The sequence below is a fragment of the Ceratotherium simum genome, chromosome 36 (assembly GCF_057802395.1).
Source record: "Ceratotherium simum simum isolate JZ-2026a chromosome 36, ASM5780239v1, whole genome shotgun sequence".
NCBI lineage: Eukaryota > Metazoa > Chordata > Mammalia > Perissodactyla > Rhinocerotidae > Ceratotherium > Ceratotherium simum.
In genome coordinates, this window is record NC_141935.1 from 26097965 (window position 1) to 26113276 (window position 15312).

Consider the following 15312-nt stretch of genomic DNA (forward strand, 5'->3'; position numbering starts at 1 on the left):
GTGAGATCAGCATGAATACCTCGCCACCCTTAGATAATAATCAAAATTCATGGCCCAGTCATTATAGAACAGTAAGTAGTAGTCTCTTTATATGTAAAAGATAACAAATTTCTGGATTCCCTTCCTCCCATAACCTACATCTCTAGGAAAAATAGCTTAAAATCCTTATAATTTAATGTCATTGACCCTCAGATATAGAAGCTTCATATTAAATCAGCCACGACTACAGTGACAACGGGAGTTGCTACACGATAAACTTTCTTGGCATAAATAGTAAGGACCATGAATGGGTCAAAGTTCAGAGTAAGGAGAGATCTCTTATGATGGAGGTCATCTGGGAAGGCTCCACTGATGTTACACAGTGTGAGAGGTAGCCCAAATCAGGGACAGGATTTGCACAGGCAGAGGCTGAGAGGGAGGTCACTTTTAGTAGAGGAACTGAGCAAAATGTGACAAAGGGAAACCACAAGGTACGAAGAAGAAGACCAAGGTAGATGAAAAAGATTGTGAAAGGTCATTCAGATGCCTTGGGTCAGTGATATCCCAGGCACTAAGAAAATATGCAAATGAGGGTTCTAATCTACAGACAGTATTCTTTAAAGACTTGTAAAGAACAGGAGAGGTGGTTAGACAAATGCTCCTTTTGTTTTTGCTGAGGAAGATTGGCCCTGAGCTAACATCTGTGCCAGTCTTCCTCTATTTTGTATGTGGGTCACTGCCACAACATGGCTGCCAACGAGTGGTGTGGCTCCACATCTGGGAACCAAACCTGGGCTGCTGAAGTGGAGTGCACTGAACTTAACCACTAGGCCACAGGACTGGCCCCCAAAATGTTCCCATTTTTAAAGGTGAAATAAGTAATTTCTGAGACCTATAGCTCACTGAGGTTTTTTTTTTCAGTAGTTTTGGTAAAGAAACTAGAATTGGTTACTAAAGGAATGGAAAAGGAAGCTGTGATCACCAGGATGCTGCAGGTTCACTAAGAGCAAGTGAGTCTGTAGAGTCATGGCTTCCTTTGGTCAAGTTTATAGATTTCAGAAAGAGAGTTGATAAAAAGTAGTCAAGAAATTTACACTAGATGCTAGCATGACCAGCCATCTTACTAAATGGTTGAATAGCTGTACTAAAAAAACGATGCTAATTGAATCACTGCTCCAAGTCAGTGTCGCTCTGTTCCCATCTCAGTCCTCTTCCACCTTGGATTCTGTACCTTGAATGAAGATAGAGAGCACAGGCTCGTCAAATCCCCAAAGGTGTGTAGATGGGGAGGGTGGCAGAGGTGGGATGATAGACTCAGGAGCTCACGAGATCCTTGAAGGTTTGAATGATGCCTGAGTCTAAAAAGATGAAATTCAACAAGAGTGTATATAACATCTTCTATTTGGGTTAAAAAGTTCTAGTGTATAAATATAAAGATTAGCAGCAGAACATGTGAAAGAATTTTAGGGTTTTAGTAAACAGAAAAATTTAATAAAGTTTATTAGTATGATATAACCCTCCAAAAGACTAGTGTGATCTTAGGCTACATTAATAGAAATAGAGATCTGAAACTGAGAAATATGATAGCAGTAGTCTGATCATATCGGGAATTTTCTATTTAGTTTGGGGTAGGACATATTAAGAGGGATACAGAAAAATTGAAATAAGTTTTGAGGGGTGGAACCAGGATCAAAATGGAATTTGAAACCCCATCTGTAGACAAGATGAGAGATATTGGGAAAACAGATCTGGGAGCAAGAGGGCTGTTCTTGGGCTCAAAGAGCCGTTACACTGCGGAGAAGTAGACTTATTCTCTGTGGTCCCATGCAGCAGAATTAGGGCCCATGGATGACCCAGCTACGGTTCAGTCTCGATTGGACGAGGCTTTACTGAAAACTGACTCTCTGCCAGGTACCTTGCTAGTTATAATCCACCTTATTTTCCAGGCATGGTGAAGAAGATACAACACTGCACTCCCAACTCTCACATGTAGTGGGGTGGTAAATATGTAAATTAATACATATTTTGGTGAAATATATATTTGTAGGGGCATCAAAGGCACAGTAGTCAACTCTGGGAGGTTAAAGAAGGTTTCCAAGAGGAGGCGACAGCAGAGCTGTGTCTGCGAGGATTAGTAGGAGTTCACCAGGCCAACACCCTGGAGAAGGGAGTCCATCAGAGAGAGTAACATGTGCAGATGCGAGAATGTGAAATAACATTACCAGGTGTTCAGTGTGAGAGGAAGGGAGCATGGCAAGCCGTGCACAGGAGATGAGACGTTATGGGAAGAAAAGGCCAGGGAGGATTTTAAGCAGTAGAGTAATTTGATTAGGTGGGTAAGAGCCCTGTGGTCTTTGAGTCTCAGGAGTTGATTAATTTTCAAGTGGATTCACTTTGTTCCTTTCTCTCTTTCCCCTAATCTTCTTATGGCCATTGGAAAGTGTTCAGAAAAGAGAGTATCTGTTCTGTCCATTAATAGTCTATCCCCTTTGGGTGGGCCGTCCAGCCCTGCTTAAGTCCAGAGCTCAACTCCTCACTGGAACAGAGTGACTTGCAGTCAACACCAAGCAAATGCCAGTGACTAAATTTTTGAGCAAACACATGCCAGCATTAGCTTGGGGGAAAAGCCTCTTAGTTAAAATTATTCCTTTTTTTTGCTCACTGGAGTGTTTTACAGGAAAGGTTTGCCTTGTTTGCCAGGACACGGTTGCCAGTGTTGTGAAGGGAAATTGGCACGCGGTCCCTTCCAGCTTGCTGGGGGATAAAGTAGATGGATTCCTATCAGTGGCTGCAGAACATCACATCTGGTTTTTCCTTCTAAGGCTTGTCACCTCAAACCTCTTTAAAAGGAGTTGGAGCATATATAAATGAATAAGCGAATAATAATGGAGCTCAACCAACATGATGTTAAAATAAGATGCAAAGTCTTGCCACAGAAATGTCTGGCATTGTGTAAGAGATAGTCATTCCTCCTGATAGTTCATCATATATCAAATCCTGGAATGAAAAGCCACAGAGGTCAGCCCGGCACTCTGTTACAAAATCAGTGCATTGTCTAAGACACTGTTTCGCCCACCTCTGGGGGACACATTTAAACATATGTGTCAAATGAACACAAAAGAGAGTCCCCAACTCACTTTTCCTCAATAAATGTACCTCTTCCAAGACCAGAGACAGGACTCATCCTAAAATTAGAGTGTAATATACAGGAAGTGCAATATAAAGACCCTCAGCGGTGTATTGTGGTGCTTAAAATTCTAACCAAGAAAATCATGCCTTTGGGGTAAGATATTATGCCTCCAGGAGGCCCCCGCTGAAAGAAAAGTATATTTCGTATGAGGGTTAATAAAGATTTTAGTCTCCACCTACACAAGTGGCTTGACTGGTTTATTAAAAGTGTTTGCCAGGGCTGGCCCGGTGGCTTAGTGGTTAAGTGTGCGCACTCCGCTACTGGCCGCCCGGGTTCGAATTCCAGGCGTGCACTGACTCACTGCTTCTCCGGCCATGCTGAGGCCGCGTCCCACATACAGCAACTAGAAGGATGTGCAACTATGACATACAACTATCTACTGGGGCTTTGGGGAAAAAAAGGAGGAGGATTGGCAATAGATGTTAGCTCAGAGCAGGTCTTCCTCAGCAAAAAAAAAAGAGGAGGATTAGCACAGGTGTTAGTTCAGGGCTGATCTTCCTCACACACACAAAAAAGTGTTTGCCAGTGTTTTGGAAAGCAGTGCCCTGAGAGTATGGATGCTAGAAGAGGTAGATTTTGCTGGAGGGAGGGATAAAGGAGCCTTGTAGCACACAGTGGGCTATCTGCTCAGGGTGGGTCATGCTATGTTAGGACCCGATGAAGAGGGCTTTGAATTGGGTGGGGGTGGGGGAAGCAGAGAGCACTGGATTGTGAAGAGACTGGATTGTGTGGGAGTGGGGGTGGGGGTCTGGGTGGATGGGGGGAAATTCGATCAAACTCAGTCCACTGAACCATTTTCTTTAAGCTTAGTCACACTCAAGAGTCATGACACAGTAAAGGAAGGTGGAAGGCACTAATATTTGTGTAGTGTGTGTTTTGAGCATGCCACTAAATGTTTTCCCACCGCGTCCCTGGTACTCAGAACTCCGCCTGGCTCACGATAGAACATATAAAGAATTTTTTAAATTTTATATACAGTATCTTATTTAATTCTTACAGTGACATTAGGCATTTTTATTTCTGACCTACCTCAAAGCACTTAGATGACTTCCTTAGAACCTCAAATCTGACAAATGACAGAGCTAGCTTAGATTTTAATCCAGCTTTATCAACGGTCAAAGGCTATGCCATTTCTGCTGCACCTGAAATCTCAAACCTTTCGCCGTAGTGGAATTCCAACATATGAAAGCAGATGAATTTGGAGCTGCATAGCCTGGGGGGAAGGAGGGCGGAGAAGAGCCAGTCCCAGCCCAGCATCCTCCTTGGCCTCCTACCAGGCCTCACACAGCAGCACAGGAGAGAGACTGTGAGAGCGACTGCCCTCTCAACTCCAGCTGTGCTTCCAAGGTGGTTCACCTCGGAGGCACTCAAAGTGTGCTCCATACACCAAGTCCTCAATCCTCTGACTGCCTCTGTAAGAGGATGGGGAATAGCAGTGTTAAAATGTGAGGTCACACCGAGGCTCCACGGGAGTAAGTTATGGACTCAGGGTTAATCAGAAAGCCAAGTTGCACAGAGCGGATATTGGGTCTTCTCCCCATCCTTCTGAAAGCATCCTTTCCCCTTGCCCGCAATTTATGGGCATAAGCTGTGTTCTTAATATTATCTTTTATTTGGGGGGTTTAAAATAAGAATACCTTTATTTGAGTAAGTGTAGGCTTTGGTCACTTTTGCTTTATAATCAAAGAACTTAAATATGAAATCCACCGGAAATGAATTTCTTCAAATTACTTCTGCTGCTGTTTGCCTGTGGGTTGTGTATGTGGTTTCACATATGCCCAAGATTAAAATGACACAGAAGCAAAAATGAGCTCCTCCTTTTTAAGAGAATCTCTCTAAAGCTTCTTTCATTTCAGATCAGTTTTGAAACAGAAGCTAACAGAGTAAATAATTTAACTGAACTAACTTAATCTTTCATTGAGTTTAATAAACAGCTGCGTTCATTTCATGGCTTGGTTTAAAGAGAATCTGCATAGGAGTACAAAGAAAGAATGGCTCTTTGGAAATCTTAATCCCCCAAAGCACAGGCTTGGGTAGAAGATGGTTTGTTGATGTCAACAGAATTTACTTCTCTGAGAGGCCACTTACATGTTTTGTTTCTTGAGTGTGTTTTCAGGCAGCTCATCTGTGCAAAATAATGGGCTCTTCCTTTCCTCTTGTGCCTGGGAGCTCTTCAGGCTTTTCAAGAATCTCATTTTACTTTTGTTTTTTCTTGATGAAGACAGCAAATCCTTAACTAAGGTTAATAACAGAGTGGGAACAGGTTCTGGCCATGTGCCAGGCGATCATAAGCAGCAACTCGGAACGGCTTCCTGATATCAACATCTACCAGCTGAAGGTGCTCGACTGTGCCATGGATGCCTGCATCAACCTTGGTCTGCTGGAGGAGGCGTTGTTCTACGGTATCCGGACCATGGAGCCATACAGGTGAGTCCCAGGGGAGGGCTGGAGTGAAGGCCACAATGTCTTTCCCTTGGGTACAGGCTCGACAGTGTGAAGTCATTCACATCACTGCTTTTTATTGAGTATTCCCATCTGCTTCTCAGTCAGTGTGTAAAACCAAACCTATTTGATACACACCTTTGTTGATTCACTTATGCCTTCCTTCATTTGTAGAGTTCTTCCCATGTGTCAGACACTGTGGGTGTGCAGAGGCTATTGAGAGATGCTGTCTTGGTGTGCAGCCGATGATTACAATAGTGTGCTGCTTACAGTGGCAGAGGCAGGCACAGACTGTTGGGGAGCCAGAGGGGAGCACATAGCTCAGACCTGGCTTGAGGAGGCTGTGTCATTAGCCTCTGCTGACCCAGGGGAGCATGGCCAGTGTGGGCTCTCAGTCTGGCTAACTAATAATGGTCTCTTCCATTTGTCAGGGCTTTCTCGTTCCCAGGGTGCCTTCACTTGAGTCATTTGACCTCATAACCACCTTATGACCCAAGTAGGAGAGCAGGGAAACAAGCCTGCTCAAACATGTCATTGAGTCAGGTGAAGGAACTATTGGTAATTAATTGTTTCTTGTCTGGCCTTAGCTCCTCCAGAACAGTGAGTGTTTTGCCCCTGGATGTTCTTGTAACTCAGAGGAGCTTTGGCAGAGAGAGCAGTGTTGAAGTCTGGTGCTGAAAGTTTGGTGCTGGTGCGGGTGGGACCCTGGTTTACAGCGGGATAAGAACACAAGTTTGCAAATTGAGACAGATCAGTCCAAAGGAAAGGACACAGAGACATATGTACCAACATCTGAGGTTGGAATAGCCTGTTCCAGCACAGAACAAGGTCACTCACTGCTGGGAAGATGTCTCGAAAGCATCTGGGACCTGGGGAGGGTTGAGCAGGTCTCAGAGAGGAGGGGCACCACTCTGGGCAGATATTGAGTTTTCCAGCTCTGCAGACCATGCAAACATGATGTCAGCCCTAAGGGGCTGAGCAGAGGGAGAATCCAGGTCTAGACTTATACAACATGGGACAACAGGCAGGGGAGTGGTTCTAAGTGAAGGAGGAGGGGGAGGCAGAGCCTGGATATTGCCTGTCCCCACTTGGGGAAGAGCCTCAGGAGACAACTGAGAGGGGAAGCTACCAGGATCAACATAAGAACAGAAGCAAGTCCAGGATCTAGGCTATCAGTTCAGGCAAAGGTAGGAAGCTGGAAATGAGACACTTGGTCAGGAAGCCAGGTCTGGGCCAGGAGTGTGGTGCAGGCAGAGAGGAACCTAAAGATGGCAAAGACTGTACCAGCCAGGTGGATGGCAGAAGTCCATAGGGCAGCCATGGCACCAGGGTGACCTTGAGGGTGTTTTCAGAACTTCTGTAGGTGGTTTCTTCCACTGCCTTGTGGTTGAACTGCTTTGGAATCCAGACTGTGACTCAGCTTTAATCAAAATTATAAGAGATTGCCTTGAGGGCTGAGACTGCAGACTTTCCCATGAGCATGAAATGTCTGTTCAGTGTGAGGAATGTTGTGGGTTCTCAGGAAATATGAATTGAACACAAAGAGATAAGGCTTCGTTCTCTGAGCCTCAGTGTTGCAATGAGAGCAGGTCGGGGACAGTTGGTATTATTACCTCTCTGAACTCAGGGCTCCGTCTCAGGAAGTGAAACCGCAGGCTCCCCGGTGCGTGGATGGATGCCAGCCAGGAGACGCAGACTGAGAAAATCCTCCCTCGTCTAGGGCCCCTCAGCAGCCGCTAGCCGCACACTGCTGCGTGGTGCTGGGCAGCCACCGACTCTTCCTGCCCCATCCTCCCTGCCTTTACACAGCCAGGCTGCCCTCCAGGCCACTCTGAGCACAGAAACTTTATGTGGGTCCACCACTTCATAAAGGCCACACACTGTTGAGGGTGCTCGTTCTGCATGTAGTTTTCAGTCCTCTTTGGCCCACACCTACCAAGGCTTCTCTGAAAGGACTGACTTTCTTACCCCTTAATTAACTGGCCGTTTCACTGACTTAAACTTGAATCAAACAAAGAGGCCTTTCTTGTAAGCGAGGCCAAGTCCACCAGCATATTCTCCACATTGTTTGGAATACATTTGGTTACATTTTCCTGGTGTTTGGCAGGTCACGATCTCTCTGTAAATGTAGACTCTCCTCCTATGGCGAGTGACAAATTTCCAAGCCTCCCTTGGTTACTCTTCCCTGGAGCTCGTTAAGGAGTTGCTCTGTGGTGTTCTGTATTTCAAGAAATCCAGTCTGCCTTGATCCACTTCAAATGAGTGAGATCTGAACCGTTTGCTTTCAAAGGTGTAGTAGAGGAAAGGGCTATAAATAATCCAGGACCAACAAAGTTTGGAGAAACGAGGGGGTGGATACTGTCAGACTTTGCTTTTTTTCCCCTTAGCTCAGGCGAAAGTGAAAATAAGGAACAAATGGGTCAGATGCCCTGCAAGCCCTTTGATAATCTTAGAATGCGAGGTGTGGATCCAGAAGTGGGCAGTGGTTTTCGCCCTTCAGGTGTGCATGAGGGAATTCACACTGGGCCATCGGCCATTTACACGGTCTCCCTGCAAATGATCTGGGTGGGCTTTCTGTTCTCCTTTGGCCAAAGGCATGGGCACTTAGACATGAGTTACCCAGAGGTGACTGGATTGCCATCTGCTGGAACAGTTTTATCATGTTAATATACTGTTTGCAACAACTAGATTGAGGTCAAGTCTCTAGTGATGATTTTGTCACTCCTGACCTTGGCTAAATTTTAACTGCTGACCTTGGAGGAGAAAGTGTCCGTATTCCATTTCTATCCAAATCACTGCGTTGCCGTCAGCTCCCTTCTTGCTACTCTGTCATTTATTTATACTCAATAGATGCTGTTTTTATGATTCAACACAATATTAAGTTTATGTTTCATAAAGCAAGTTAGAATTAATTCACATACGACAAAATATATAATCTTTAATATTAGCTTGTAATGTTTCTTCTGAGAGTATCTGTCTATATCTGTGATGATATGTGCATAGTCATCTGTCCCTTAGCATTATAAACATTAAGCAGAGTTAAAGTAATTTAAGGAATTTCATAAATTTTATTTAAAACTTTAATTCAGTCATATCTTAACCATAAGATAAATTGGGTTCCAAAGTTGGTTTCCCAGTTGGTACTTTTCTTGCCAGTTGGAATGCATTTTCCTGTTGAAGGTGTTATAGATTATGTTAAGGTCCCCACACTAGTTCCTGAAAGTCTGCACAGCCCAAAATATCACCAATGTATGCTATAAATTTGGGGGAAAAAAAAAGAAAAAGAAAAAATACAAGAACAAAACTGAACATAATTTGTTTTAAAATTATTTTAAATTATGTCAAATACTAATAGAACTTGATTTTCTTTAGGAACCAGAGAAGGATGTGGAGATGTAGAGGCTTTTTAAGACTTTTAGGGGGACTTTCAGTATATTCACACACGTTCCGTTAATTTTTGTTGTAAGAATAGTGTATATTTCTAGGAAAGGACATTTTCAAAAGTACAGAAAGGTAAAAATTTTCCTCCTCTTTCAAACTCTCATCCCACTCTCTAAAGATAACCATAGCTAAAAGTTTCTTTTGTAAAATTTTCAGTGTGTGAGGCACCAGTCTGGATATATTCCAAAACCCCACATTGAGTCAGTCTTAACGTGGTATTAGAGAGAGAGAGAATTGAAAGTAAATATGCAGTCCTAACATTTACCAGAGTCACTCAGGAAACGTAAACGAGGTTCCATTCATTATATACTTCCATATTCCTTGAAGCCCCCGTTCTTTGTAGTCTGTTTTCCCAGCTAATCCCACACACTCAAAGACTCTACTTTTCCCTCACTCTCAACGTTTTTCCCCTCAAAACTGTTCATATGGGCTCTTCCACTTTTTCTTCCTTTCCTTTTCCTCTCTCTTCTTCTTGCCTTTCTTGAGGAGAGACTCAGTCCCAATCTTGATCTGTTAAATATGCCCAGTAAGGTGGTGGGTGGAGCAGGGGGGATGAGAAGGAGAAAAGGGAAGGAGAAGCCAAGAATTCTCCTTAGTGGGCAGTGAGAAGAAAAAAAACAGGACCCCATGTTCTGTAACTTGCTTTTTTCACTTTGCAACCAAGTGTGGACTTCTGTCCAGATCAGCTCCTGAATATCTACCTCATTCTTTTTAACAGATACATAGTAGTTCATTTTGTTATGGAGCAAGGGCCCACTGCCTGAGGTGTGTAGAAGCCAATGCTATGGCACTGGCTTTTGAGAAAAGAAAGAGCTTTATTGAATGACCGACCAGCAAGGAGAACGGAGGCAAAGCTCAGATCTGTCTCCCCCAGCTGAAATGGGAACAGACTTTTAAGGAGTTTGGAGTGGGAGTGGTTATGCAAAACACTAGCTTGGAAGTAGTTATGCAAAGTCCAGCAATCTGATTGGATGGTGGGAGTGTGAGGGTCTTATAAATCTGGTGTGCTACATACAAATCAAGGGACCCCTCACGTCTTACTAGGTTCCCCACGCTGCTTTCTCATCACGTTGAGTTCTGTAGTTAAGGAACTTTTCATTCCTAAGTAGCTTGAGGTCATCTGAGGACAAAGTTTCCATCTTCTGCACATGCTCCAGCTACATGACTTGTAGTTTTTGCTCATTGCCGCTGCAAGATAACTTTGATATTTTGTTATTGATGTAATAGGGCCAGGACCAATTGGTCTATGATGGTTACAATCTCATGAATATACTGCAATTTGTAGATCAGTTCCTATTGTTTCCATTTATGTTTTCTATGTCAAACAGTGTTATGATTAACATCCACGCACTTGTATCTTTGTGTACTGATGTGACTGAATCCATAGGGTAAATTCATATGATAAATTCCTAAATGTTAACTTGCTGTATCAAAACTTATGTTCATTTTAACGTGGATAACTATCGCTAAATTGTGTCCCTATCCACCAAAATATCACTCTTTTTCTCAAAAGAAATTCTCAAAAGAATTGAGAATAGATGACTTGATTTTTATTGTATCTGATCTAAATTTATTTCAGAATATATAAGGGCCTTCTCCTTTTCCTTGATCAAAGCCTGCTCTTATGGAGTGAGATTTGTTGGTATTGATTTTATTGTCTACAAGTAGTAATTTTGTGGTGGTGGGAATGACATTTTTGTGTGTTAGCTGGGAAAGAGACAGAAGAACAAGAAAGATGAAGGGACTTAAACGAGTGTGAGTGCATACGTGACGGTGCTGTGATCCTAGAAAGAGGAAGGGGATATGAAATCCCCCAGAAGGAGAAGAAAGCTGAAAAGCATGAGATTTCAGCTCAGATAGTTTTCTGTGCTTTGTTGTCAGAAAAAATGGTGCAAAGAGTGGAAGTAAAATGCAGCTGGTAGTTTGTGTATATGATATGTTTACAAGTCAGGTGTTTGTAACTCTGAGATTGCCAGTAATTACATAGCAGCCGCATCTGTTTTCATGTTACCAGTAATTTTTTAACTTTTCCCTCGGAAGCTTTGGCAAAGTTGATAAAATGGAAAGTTTCGTCACAGCAGTACCTTCCGCTACTGTTTCAAGGTGACTTTTCTTTGAAGATGTACAATTGCTCTTTTGTGGATTTCATCATCAATTAATATGACGTTCTAGTCCAGGAGCCAGCAGAGCTTGTGGGTGTACTTTACAGGGGGGATCTGGGAGAGTGATGAGCGCAGTCACTCACCCAACAGTCACCTGGGCCCACCTTGGCTGTTCCCTCATCTCCGTGTTGCACAGATGTTGTTAGGTTGCTCTCTGAGGATCCTTTTGTCAGTATACCTGTCAGTGACGCTCGTTGCTGGAGGTCAGGGTCCTTGGCTTTGGTATCTAGTGTAGAACTCTCCTCAGCCATGCTCACATAGTAGGTCCTAGAGATAAAACAGAGCCAGTTCTCCACCCAGGAGGGGAGGTGAGTATCTGCGCTTCATCCAGTGTTCTGTTCACTTACCTTATTTGCCATCTATCTTCCATGGTGAGGTTTACAGAATTATTTCACCCAATGAATGAACAAATGTTTTATTCTCTGCTTACTGATGTGGACAATAATCCCTTAGCCACTTAATCATTTTTTTTCCACACAGTAATTTTCAATTAAAGTATCTTTGGTGGCCAAACCCCCATACAAGATTTTGAGTTGTATGTAGGTGTGTAAAATACTGAATTACCTGATATATCTAATCAGAGCCTCTTTCTGTTTGCTACCAATTCTGTAAGATTGATTTCTTCATCACAGCCCCTTGTCTTGACACCAGGGCAGTGACCACCTGCATGGCAGTAGGGGAAGGTCCACCCAAGTACTTTTAATTTAGCGTTTTTAATGTCAGGCCTTTTTTTTTTGCTTGAGAAGGATTGACCCTGAGCTAGCATCTGTGCCAACCTTCCCCTATTTTTTGTATGTGGGTTGCTGCCATAGTGTGGCTTTGATGAGTGGTGTAGGTCCGCGCCCAGGATCCAAACCCATGAACCTGGGCCGCCAATGTGGAGCACATTGAACTTAACCACTATGCAACCGGGCTGGCCCCTCAGGCCTTTTAATTTAATTCCAGAGGGCTCTGTTAATTCAGAATCTGGAAATACAATGAAAGGAAACAGTGAAGAAGTTGGTGAAGGAGAAGGAGAGAAACAGGAAGAAGGAGGTGACAACAATGACGATGACTACAGTTTAGTTGCACACGTGTGTATTAAACCACTGACTTGAGCTCACACCTAATTACTTGTGTTTTACAGGTATGGATAACCTGGAGCTAATACGATGCTTTTGGTAGGAGGGGGAGGGAGAGTATTGTGAGCAATTTCTCTGACTGCACTTTTCTTGGGAAGCAGAGAAATGAAAACGTCTCTCCTTCAGTGATCCACTCCTCTAAAAGCACCCTGACTTCCTTTAGCCCTAACCTCCTTGCTTGAGATGTCACCTGTATGTTTGAGTAAAGACATATTTATTGGCCAGCTGTGCTGAGTGGTTCCAGCCCTGAACCAGCTAGTTGTGTGAGAATGACCCAGCTCTGTGGTCTTAATTCTGGAAGCGGAATCAAGGCGAGTCTGTGCATGGAACTGGCATAAGGCTCTGACCCTCCAGCCCCTCTGAAAAAGAGGAGGCAGGTGGCCATGGACTACCCATTCTCCTGAATGCAGCAGTTCTTCTGCCCATTGCTGCCATGCCAGGCGTCTGGCACTTGAAGAAGTGCTCCAAATCTCACAGAGCTCTGGGTGACAGAGACAGGCTTAGGTGGTCTGGCAGTTTCACAGACCAAGCCTTAATCCAGCTTGGCTGTTTCACACCTGACTTAAGGATGACACAAAATGATTGGGCGCTGCCGGTATGTGTACAGCCCCTATTCGGGGGGAGGAAGGTGACCCGTGCATTGCCTCCAACATGCTGCACCTGCTGCACATGGTGGAACATGTATAAAACCTCTGCTTTCTGTCACCTCCTGGCCACAACTCCGTGGTGTGTGTCTCCTCTAGCTGCTGGAGGGCCACTGCCTGACCGTCTTTCAGAGGACCCCACCTTCTGCTTAATTGTGGAGTGTACTGTCGAAATCCTCTGCTAAACTTTATTTCACCAACTCCTCCTGTGCCGGGAGCATTAGATCAATATATTGTCTTCAGCCACTTGCTTCTCAGACAAGAAAATTAAGAAGCTGCTTGCTCCTTCGCCTACCCGGTTATGAGTGCAACTGGGCAGTTGTCCTCCTGCCCAAGCCTGTGTGCGCACTTCCCCGTCAACACTAGTGGGGATGAGCCTTTAGGAAATCGGATATCTGTAGCGAGCTCCATCTTATCTGCATCCAAGAAGTAGAAGATGGCCTTGTAGTTATGCCTCGGGAGTAGGAGACAGACCAGGATATCATCTGGACTGCCTGCCAAATGCCTACCCATCTTCCACACTTGATAAACAGCTCGCTGCATGGCCTTCTGGATGCGTAGGATTGAGGATCATTTGAATGGGAACATCACAAGCTCCTGGTTCAGGCACTTATTCATTTTTTTCAATAAAAATATTTATTGAGGCCTGCTACATGCACTGTGGTAAACACATATTGGTAAACGAAACAGACAAAACAGGCCAAGTCCTAGCTCTAGTGCAGCTTATAGATAAACCTCAACAGCCAGCTAAGTGTCACATTTCGGTCTTTCCTGAAAACCAGGCATCCCCTTCTGCCCATGGTACACTCATGGGATGTAGTTACCCTTGCACGTAAATGACGCTGTCCTTGTGGTGGTAACATCTCTGAACAGAACCCCCTGTCCACACCACTTCCAATCAGCTCATTTGACCAAAAAACATGTTCTGTCTCCATGTACCACCTAGCTACCCAACTGCCAGCTTTGGCTGCCTGCTTGGATTTTTGTTTTGAAATGTGGTATTGAAGGCCCTTCCAGATTCGTATTCACTTATCTACTAGGAGGTACCCGGGCAAACAGAAGTCCAGGGTCTGGTGAGAAGTTCCCTGACGGCACCGGCTTCTAGGGAAATCACCTAAGTGGCCCTGCCATCTGACTCAACCTCTGGTCCGTACACATTACTGACCTCTGCTGGAAGCTGGAAGATACACCTCCTAAGCCCCTTAAAGTAATTGGTAGTTCTCAAACCTTTATTTGAAAGCAATGTGTGAAAAATCCGTCTGACACCACGTTTCTCCATTTGTCCTTCACCAAGTCTTGCTCCTCCTCACCCTCCAAGCCCCTCCTTCAACACTCAAGCTCCCAGTCAAGGACCACGTGCTGTGAAAGGTCCGGACTCCCTGTGACAGCATGACTTCATCTAGCACTTAGTCTATTGGGAAAGGTTCAGACCGGGAGAGAAGCCGCTGGAATCTGCCTCCCACCTTTGGATAACTCCTGAAAGTTTTTCTCCAAGCAAACCTGAAGGGACCCAACCCCTATGCCTCCCTTAGTGGCAATGTCCAAGGAAAACAAAAGTTCCCACCTCTGCCTTTCACCCAGTCCACAGATGCTCATACTCCGTAAAAGGCTTCCTTTTCCTCAACTCTGATGCTTCAAGTGCTGATTCTATGATGTGTTTTCAAGGTCCGGTTCCTCTCCTGCCTGGACCTGTCCTCCTTCGAACCCTTTCATTCTGGCTCATGTACTTTCTCTGCCCATTGCACCCCTTCCTGGCTTCCCATCCTACCTGGGACAAAAATACCAATTCCCCCTTGCCCAAAAATCTCACAGCCGTGGACCAACCCCATCCATCCCCACATCTATACCTACCTTGACTCTTGAGACTGTAGGCCAGGACCGGACACAGGAAATACTTTTTCTATGTTGCAATTGCCTGATTGCCAGTAAACAGCTTCCCTGTGGAGCAAGATGAAAGCCACGCTGCACGCCTGGGACTAGGTCACCTACACAGGAAAATATTTAGTCTTCTGTGGTCACCAGCGTATGTGAGCAACAGATATGCTTTGAGAAATGGTCTGTAGTCTTCCTATTTCTGAAAGCATTTCCAGAATAAAAACACTTCCCATTGTGGTTCCCTTTTGTTTTTTAGCTTTCACAAGCCATCACTGAGCACTTGGACTTTCCCGACAGAATATTTTCCATTTCTTATTACCACAAATGGTACCCTCAGCAGCAGGGTATCAAATCCTAGGGAATCTTTTGGGATGCATTGAATTTCTCCTGTGGAATCAATCTCTTGCTTGGCTGGCTCTGCAGCTACATAGCTACTATCTCTTTTCCTTTTTCTCTAC

The 15312-nt window shown here is 44.4% G+C and overlaps 1 protein-coding gene across 6 annotated transcripts in view; it reads left to right on the top strand.

Annotated features, from left to right (window-relative positions):
- SMYD3 (SET and MYND domain containing 3) overlaps positions 1 to 15312 on the top strand; it is a 736966-nt gene that overhangs the window by 592754 nt on the left and 128900 nt on the right. For all 6 annotated transcript variants that reach the window (XM_087424455.1, XM_087424454.1, XM_087424456.1 and 3 more), the window contains one exon: positions 5422 to 5596. In XM_087424455.1, coding sequence (XP_087280581.1) covers positions 5422 to 5596 — 175 coding nt within the window. The remainder of the gene's footprint in view (positions 1 to 5421; positions 5597 to 15312) is intronic.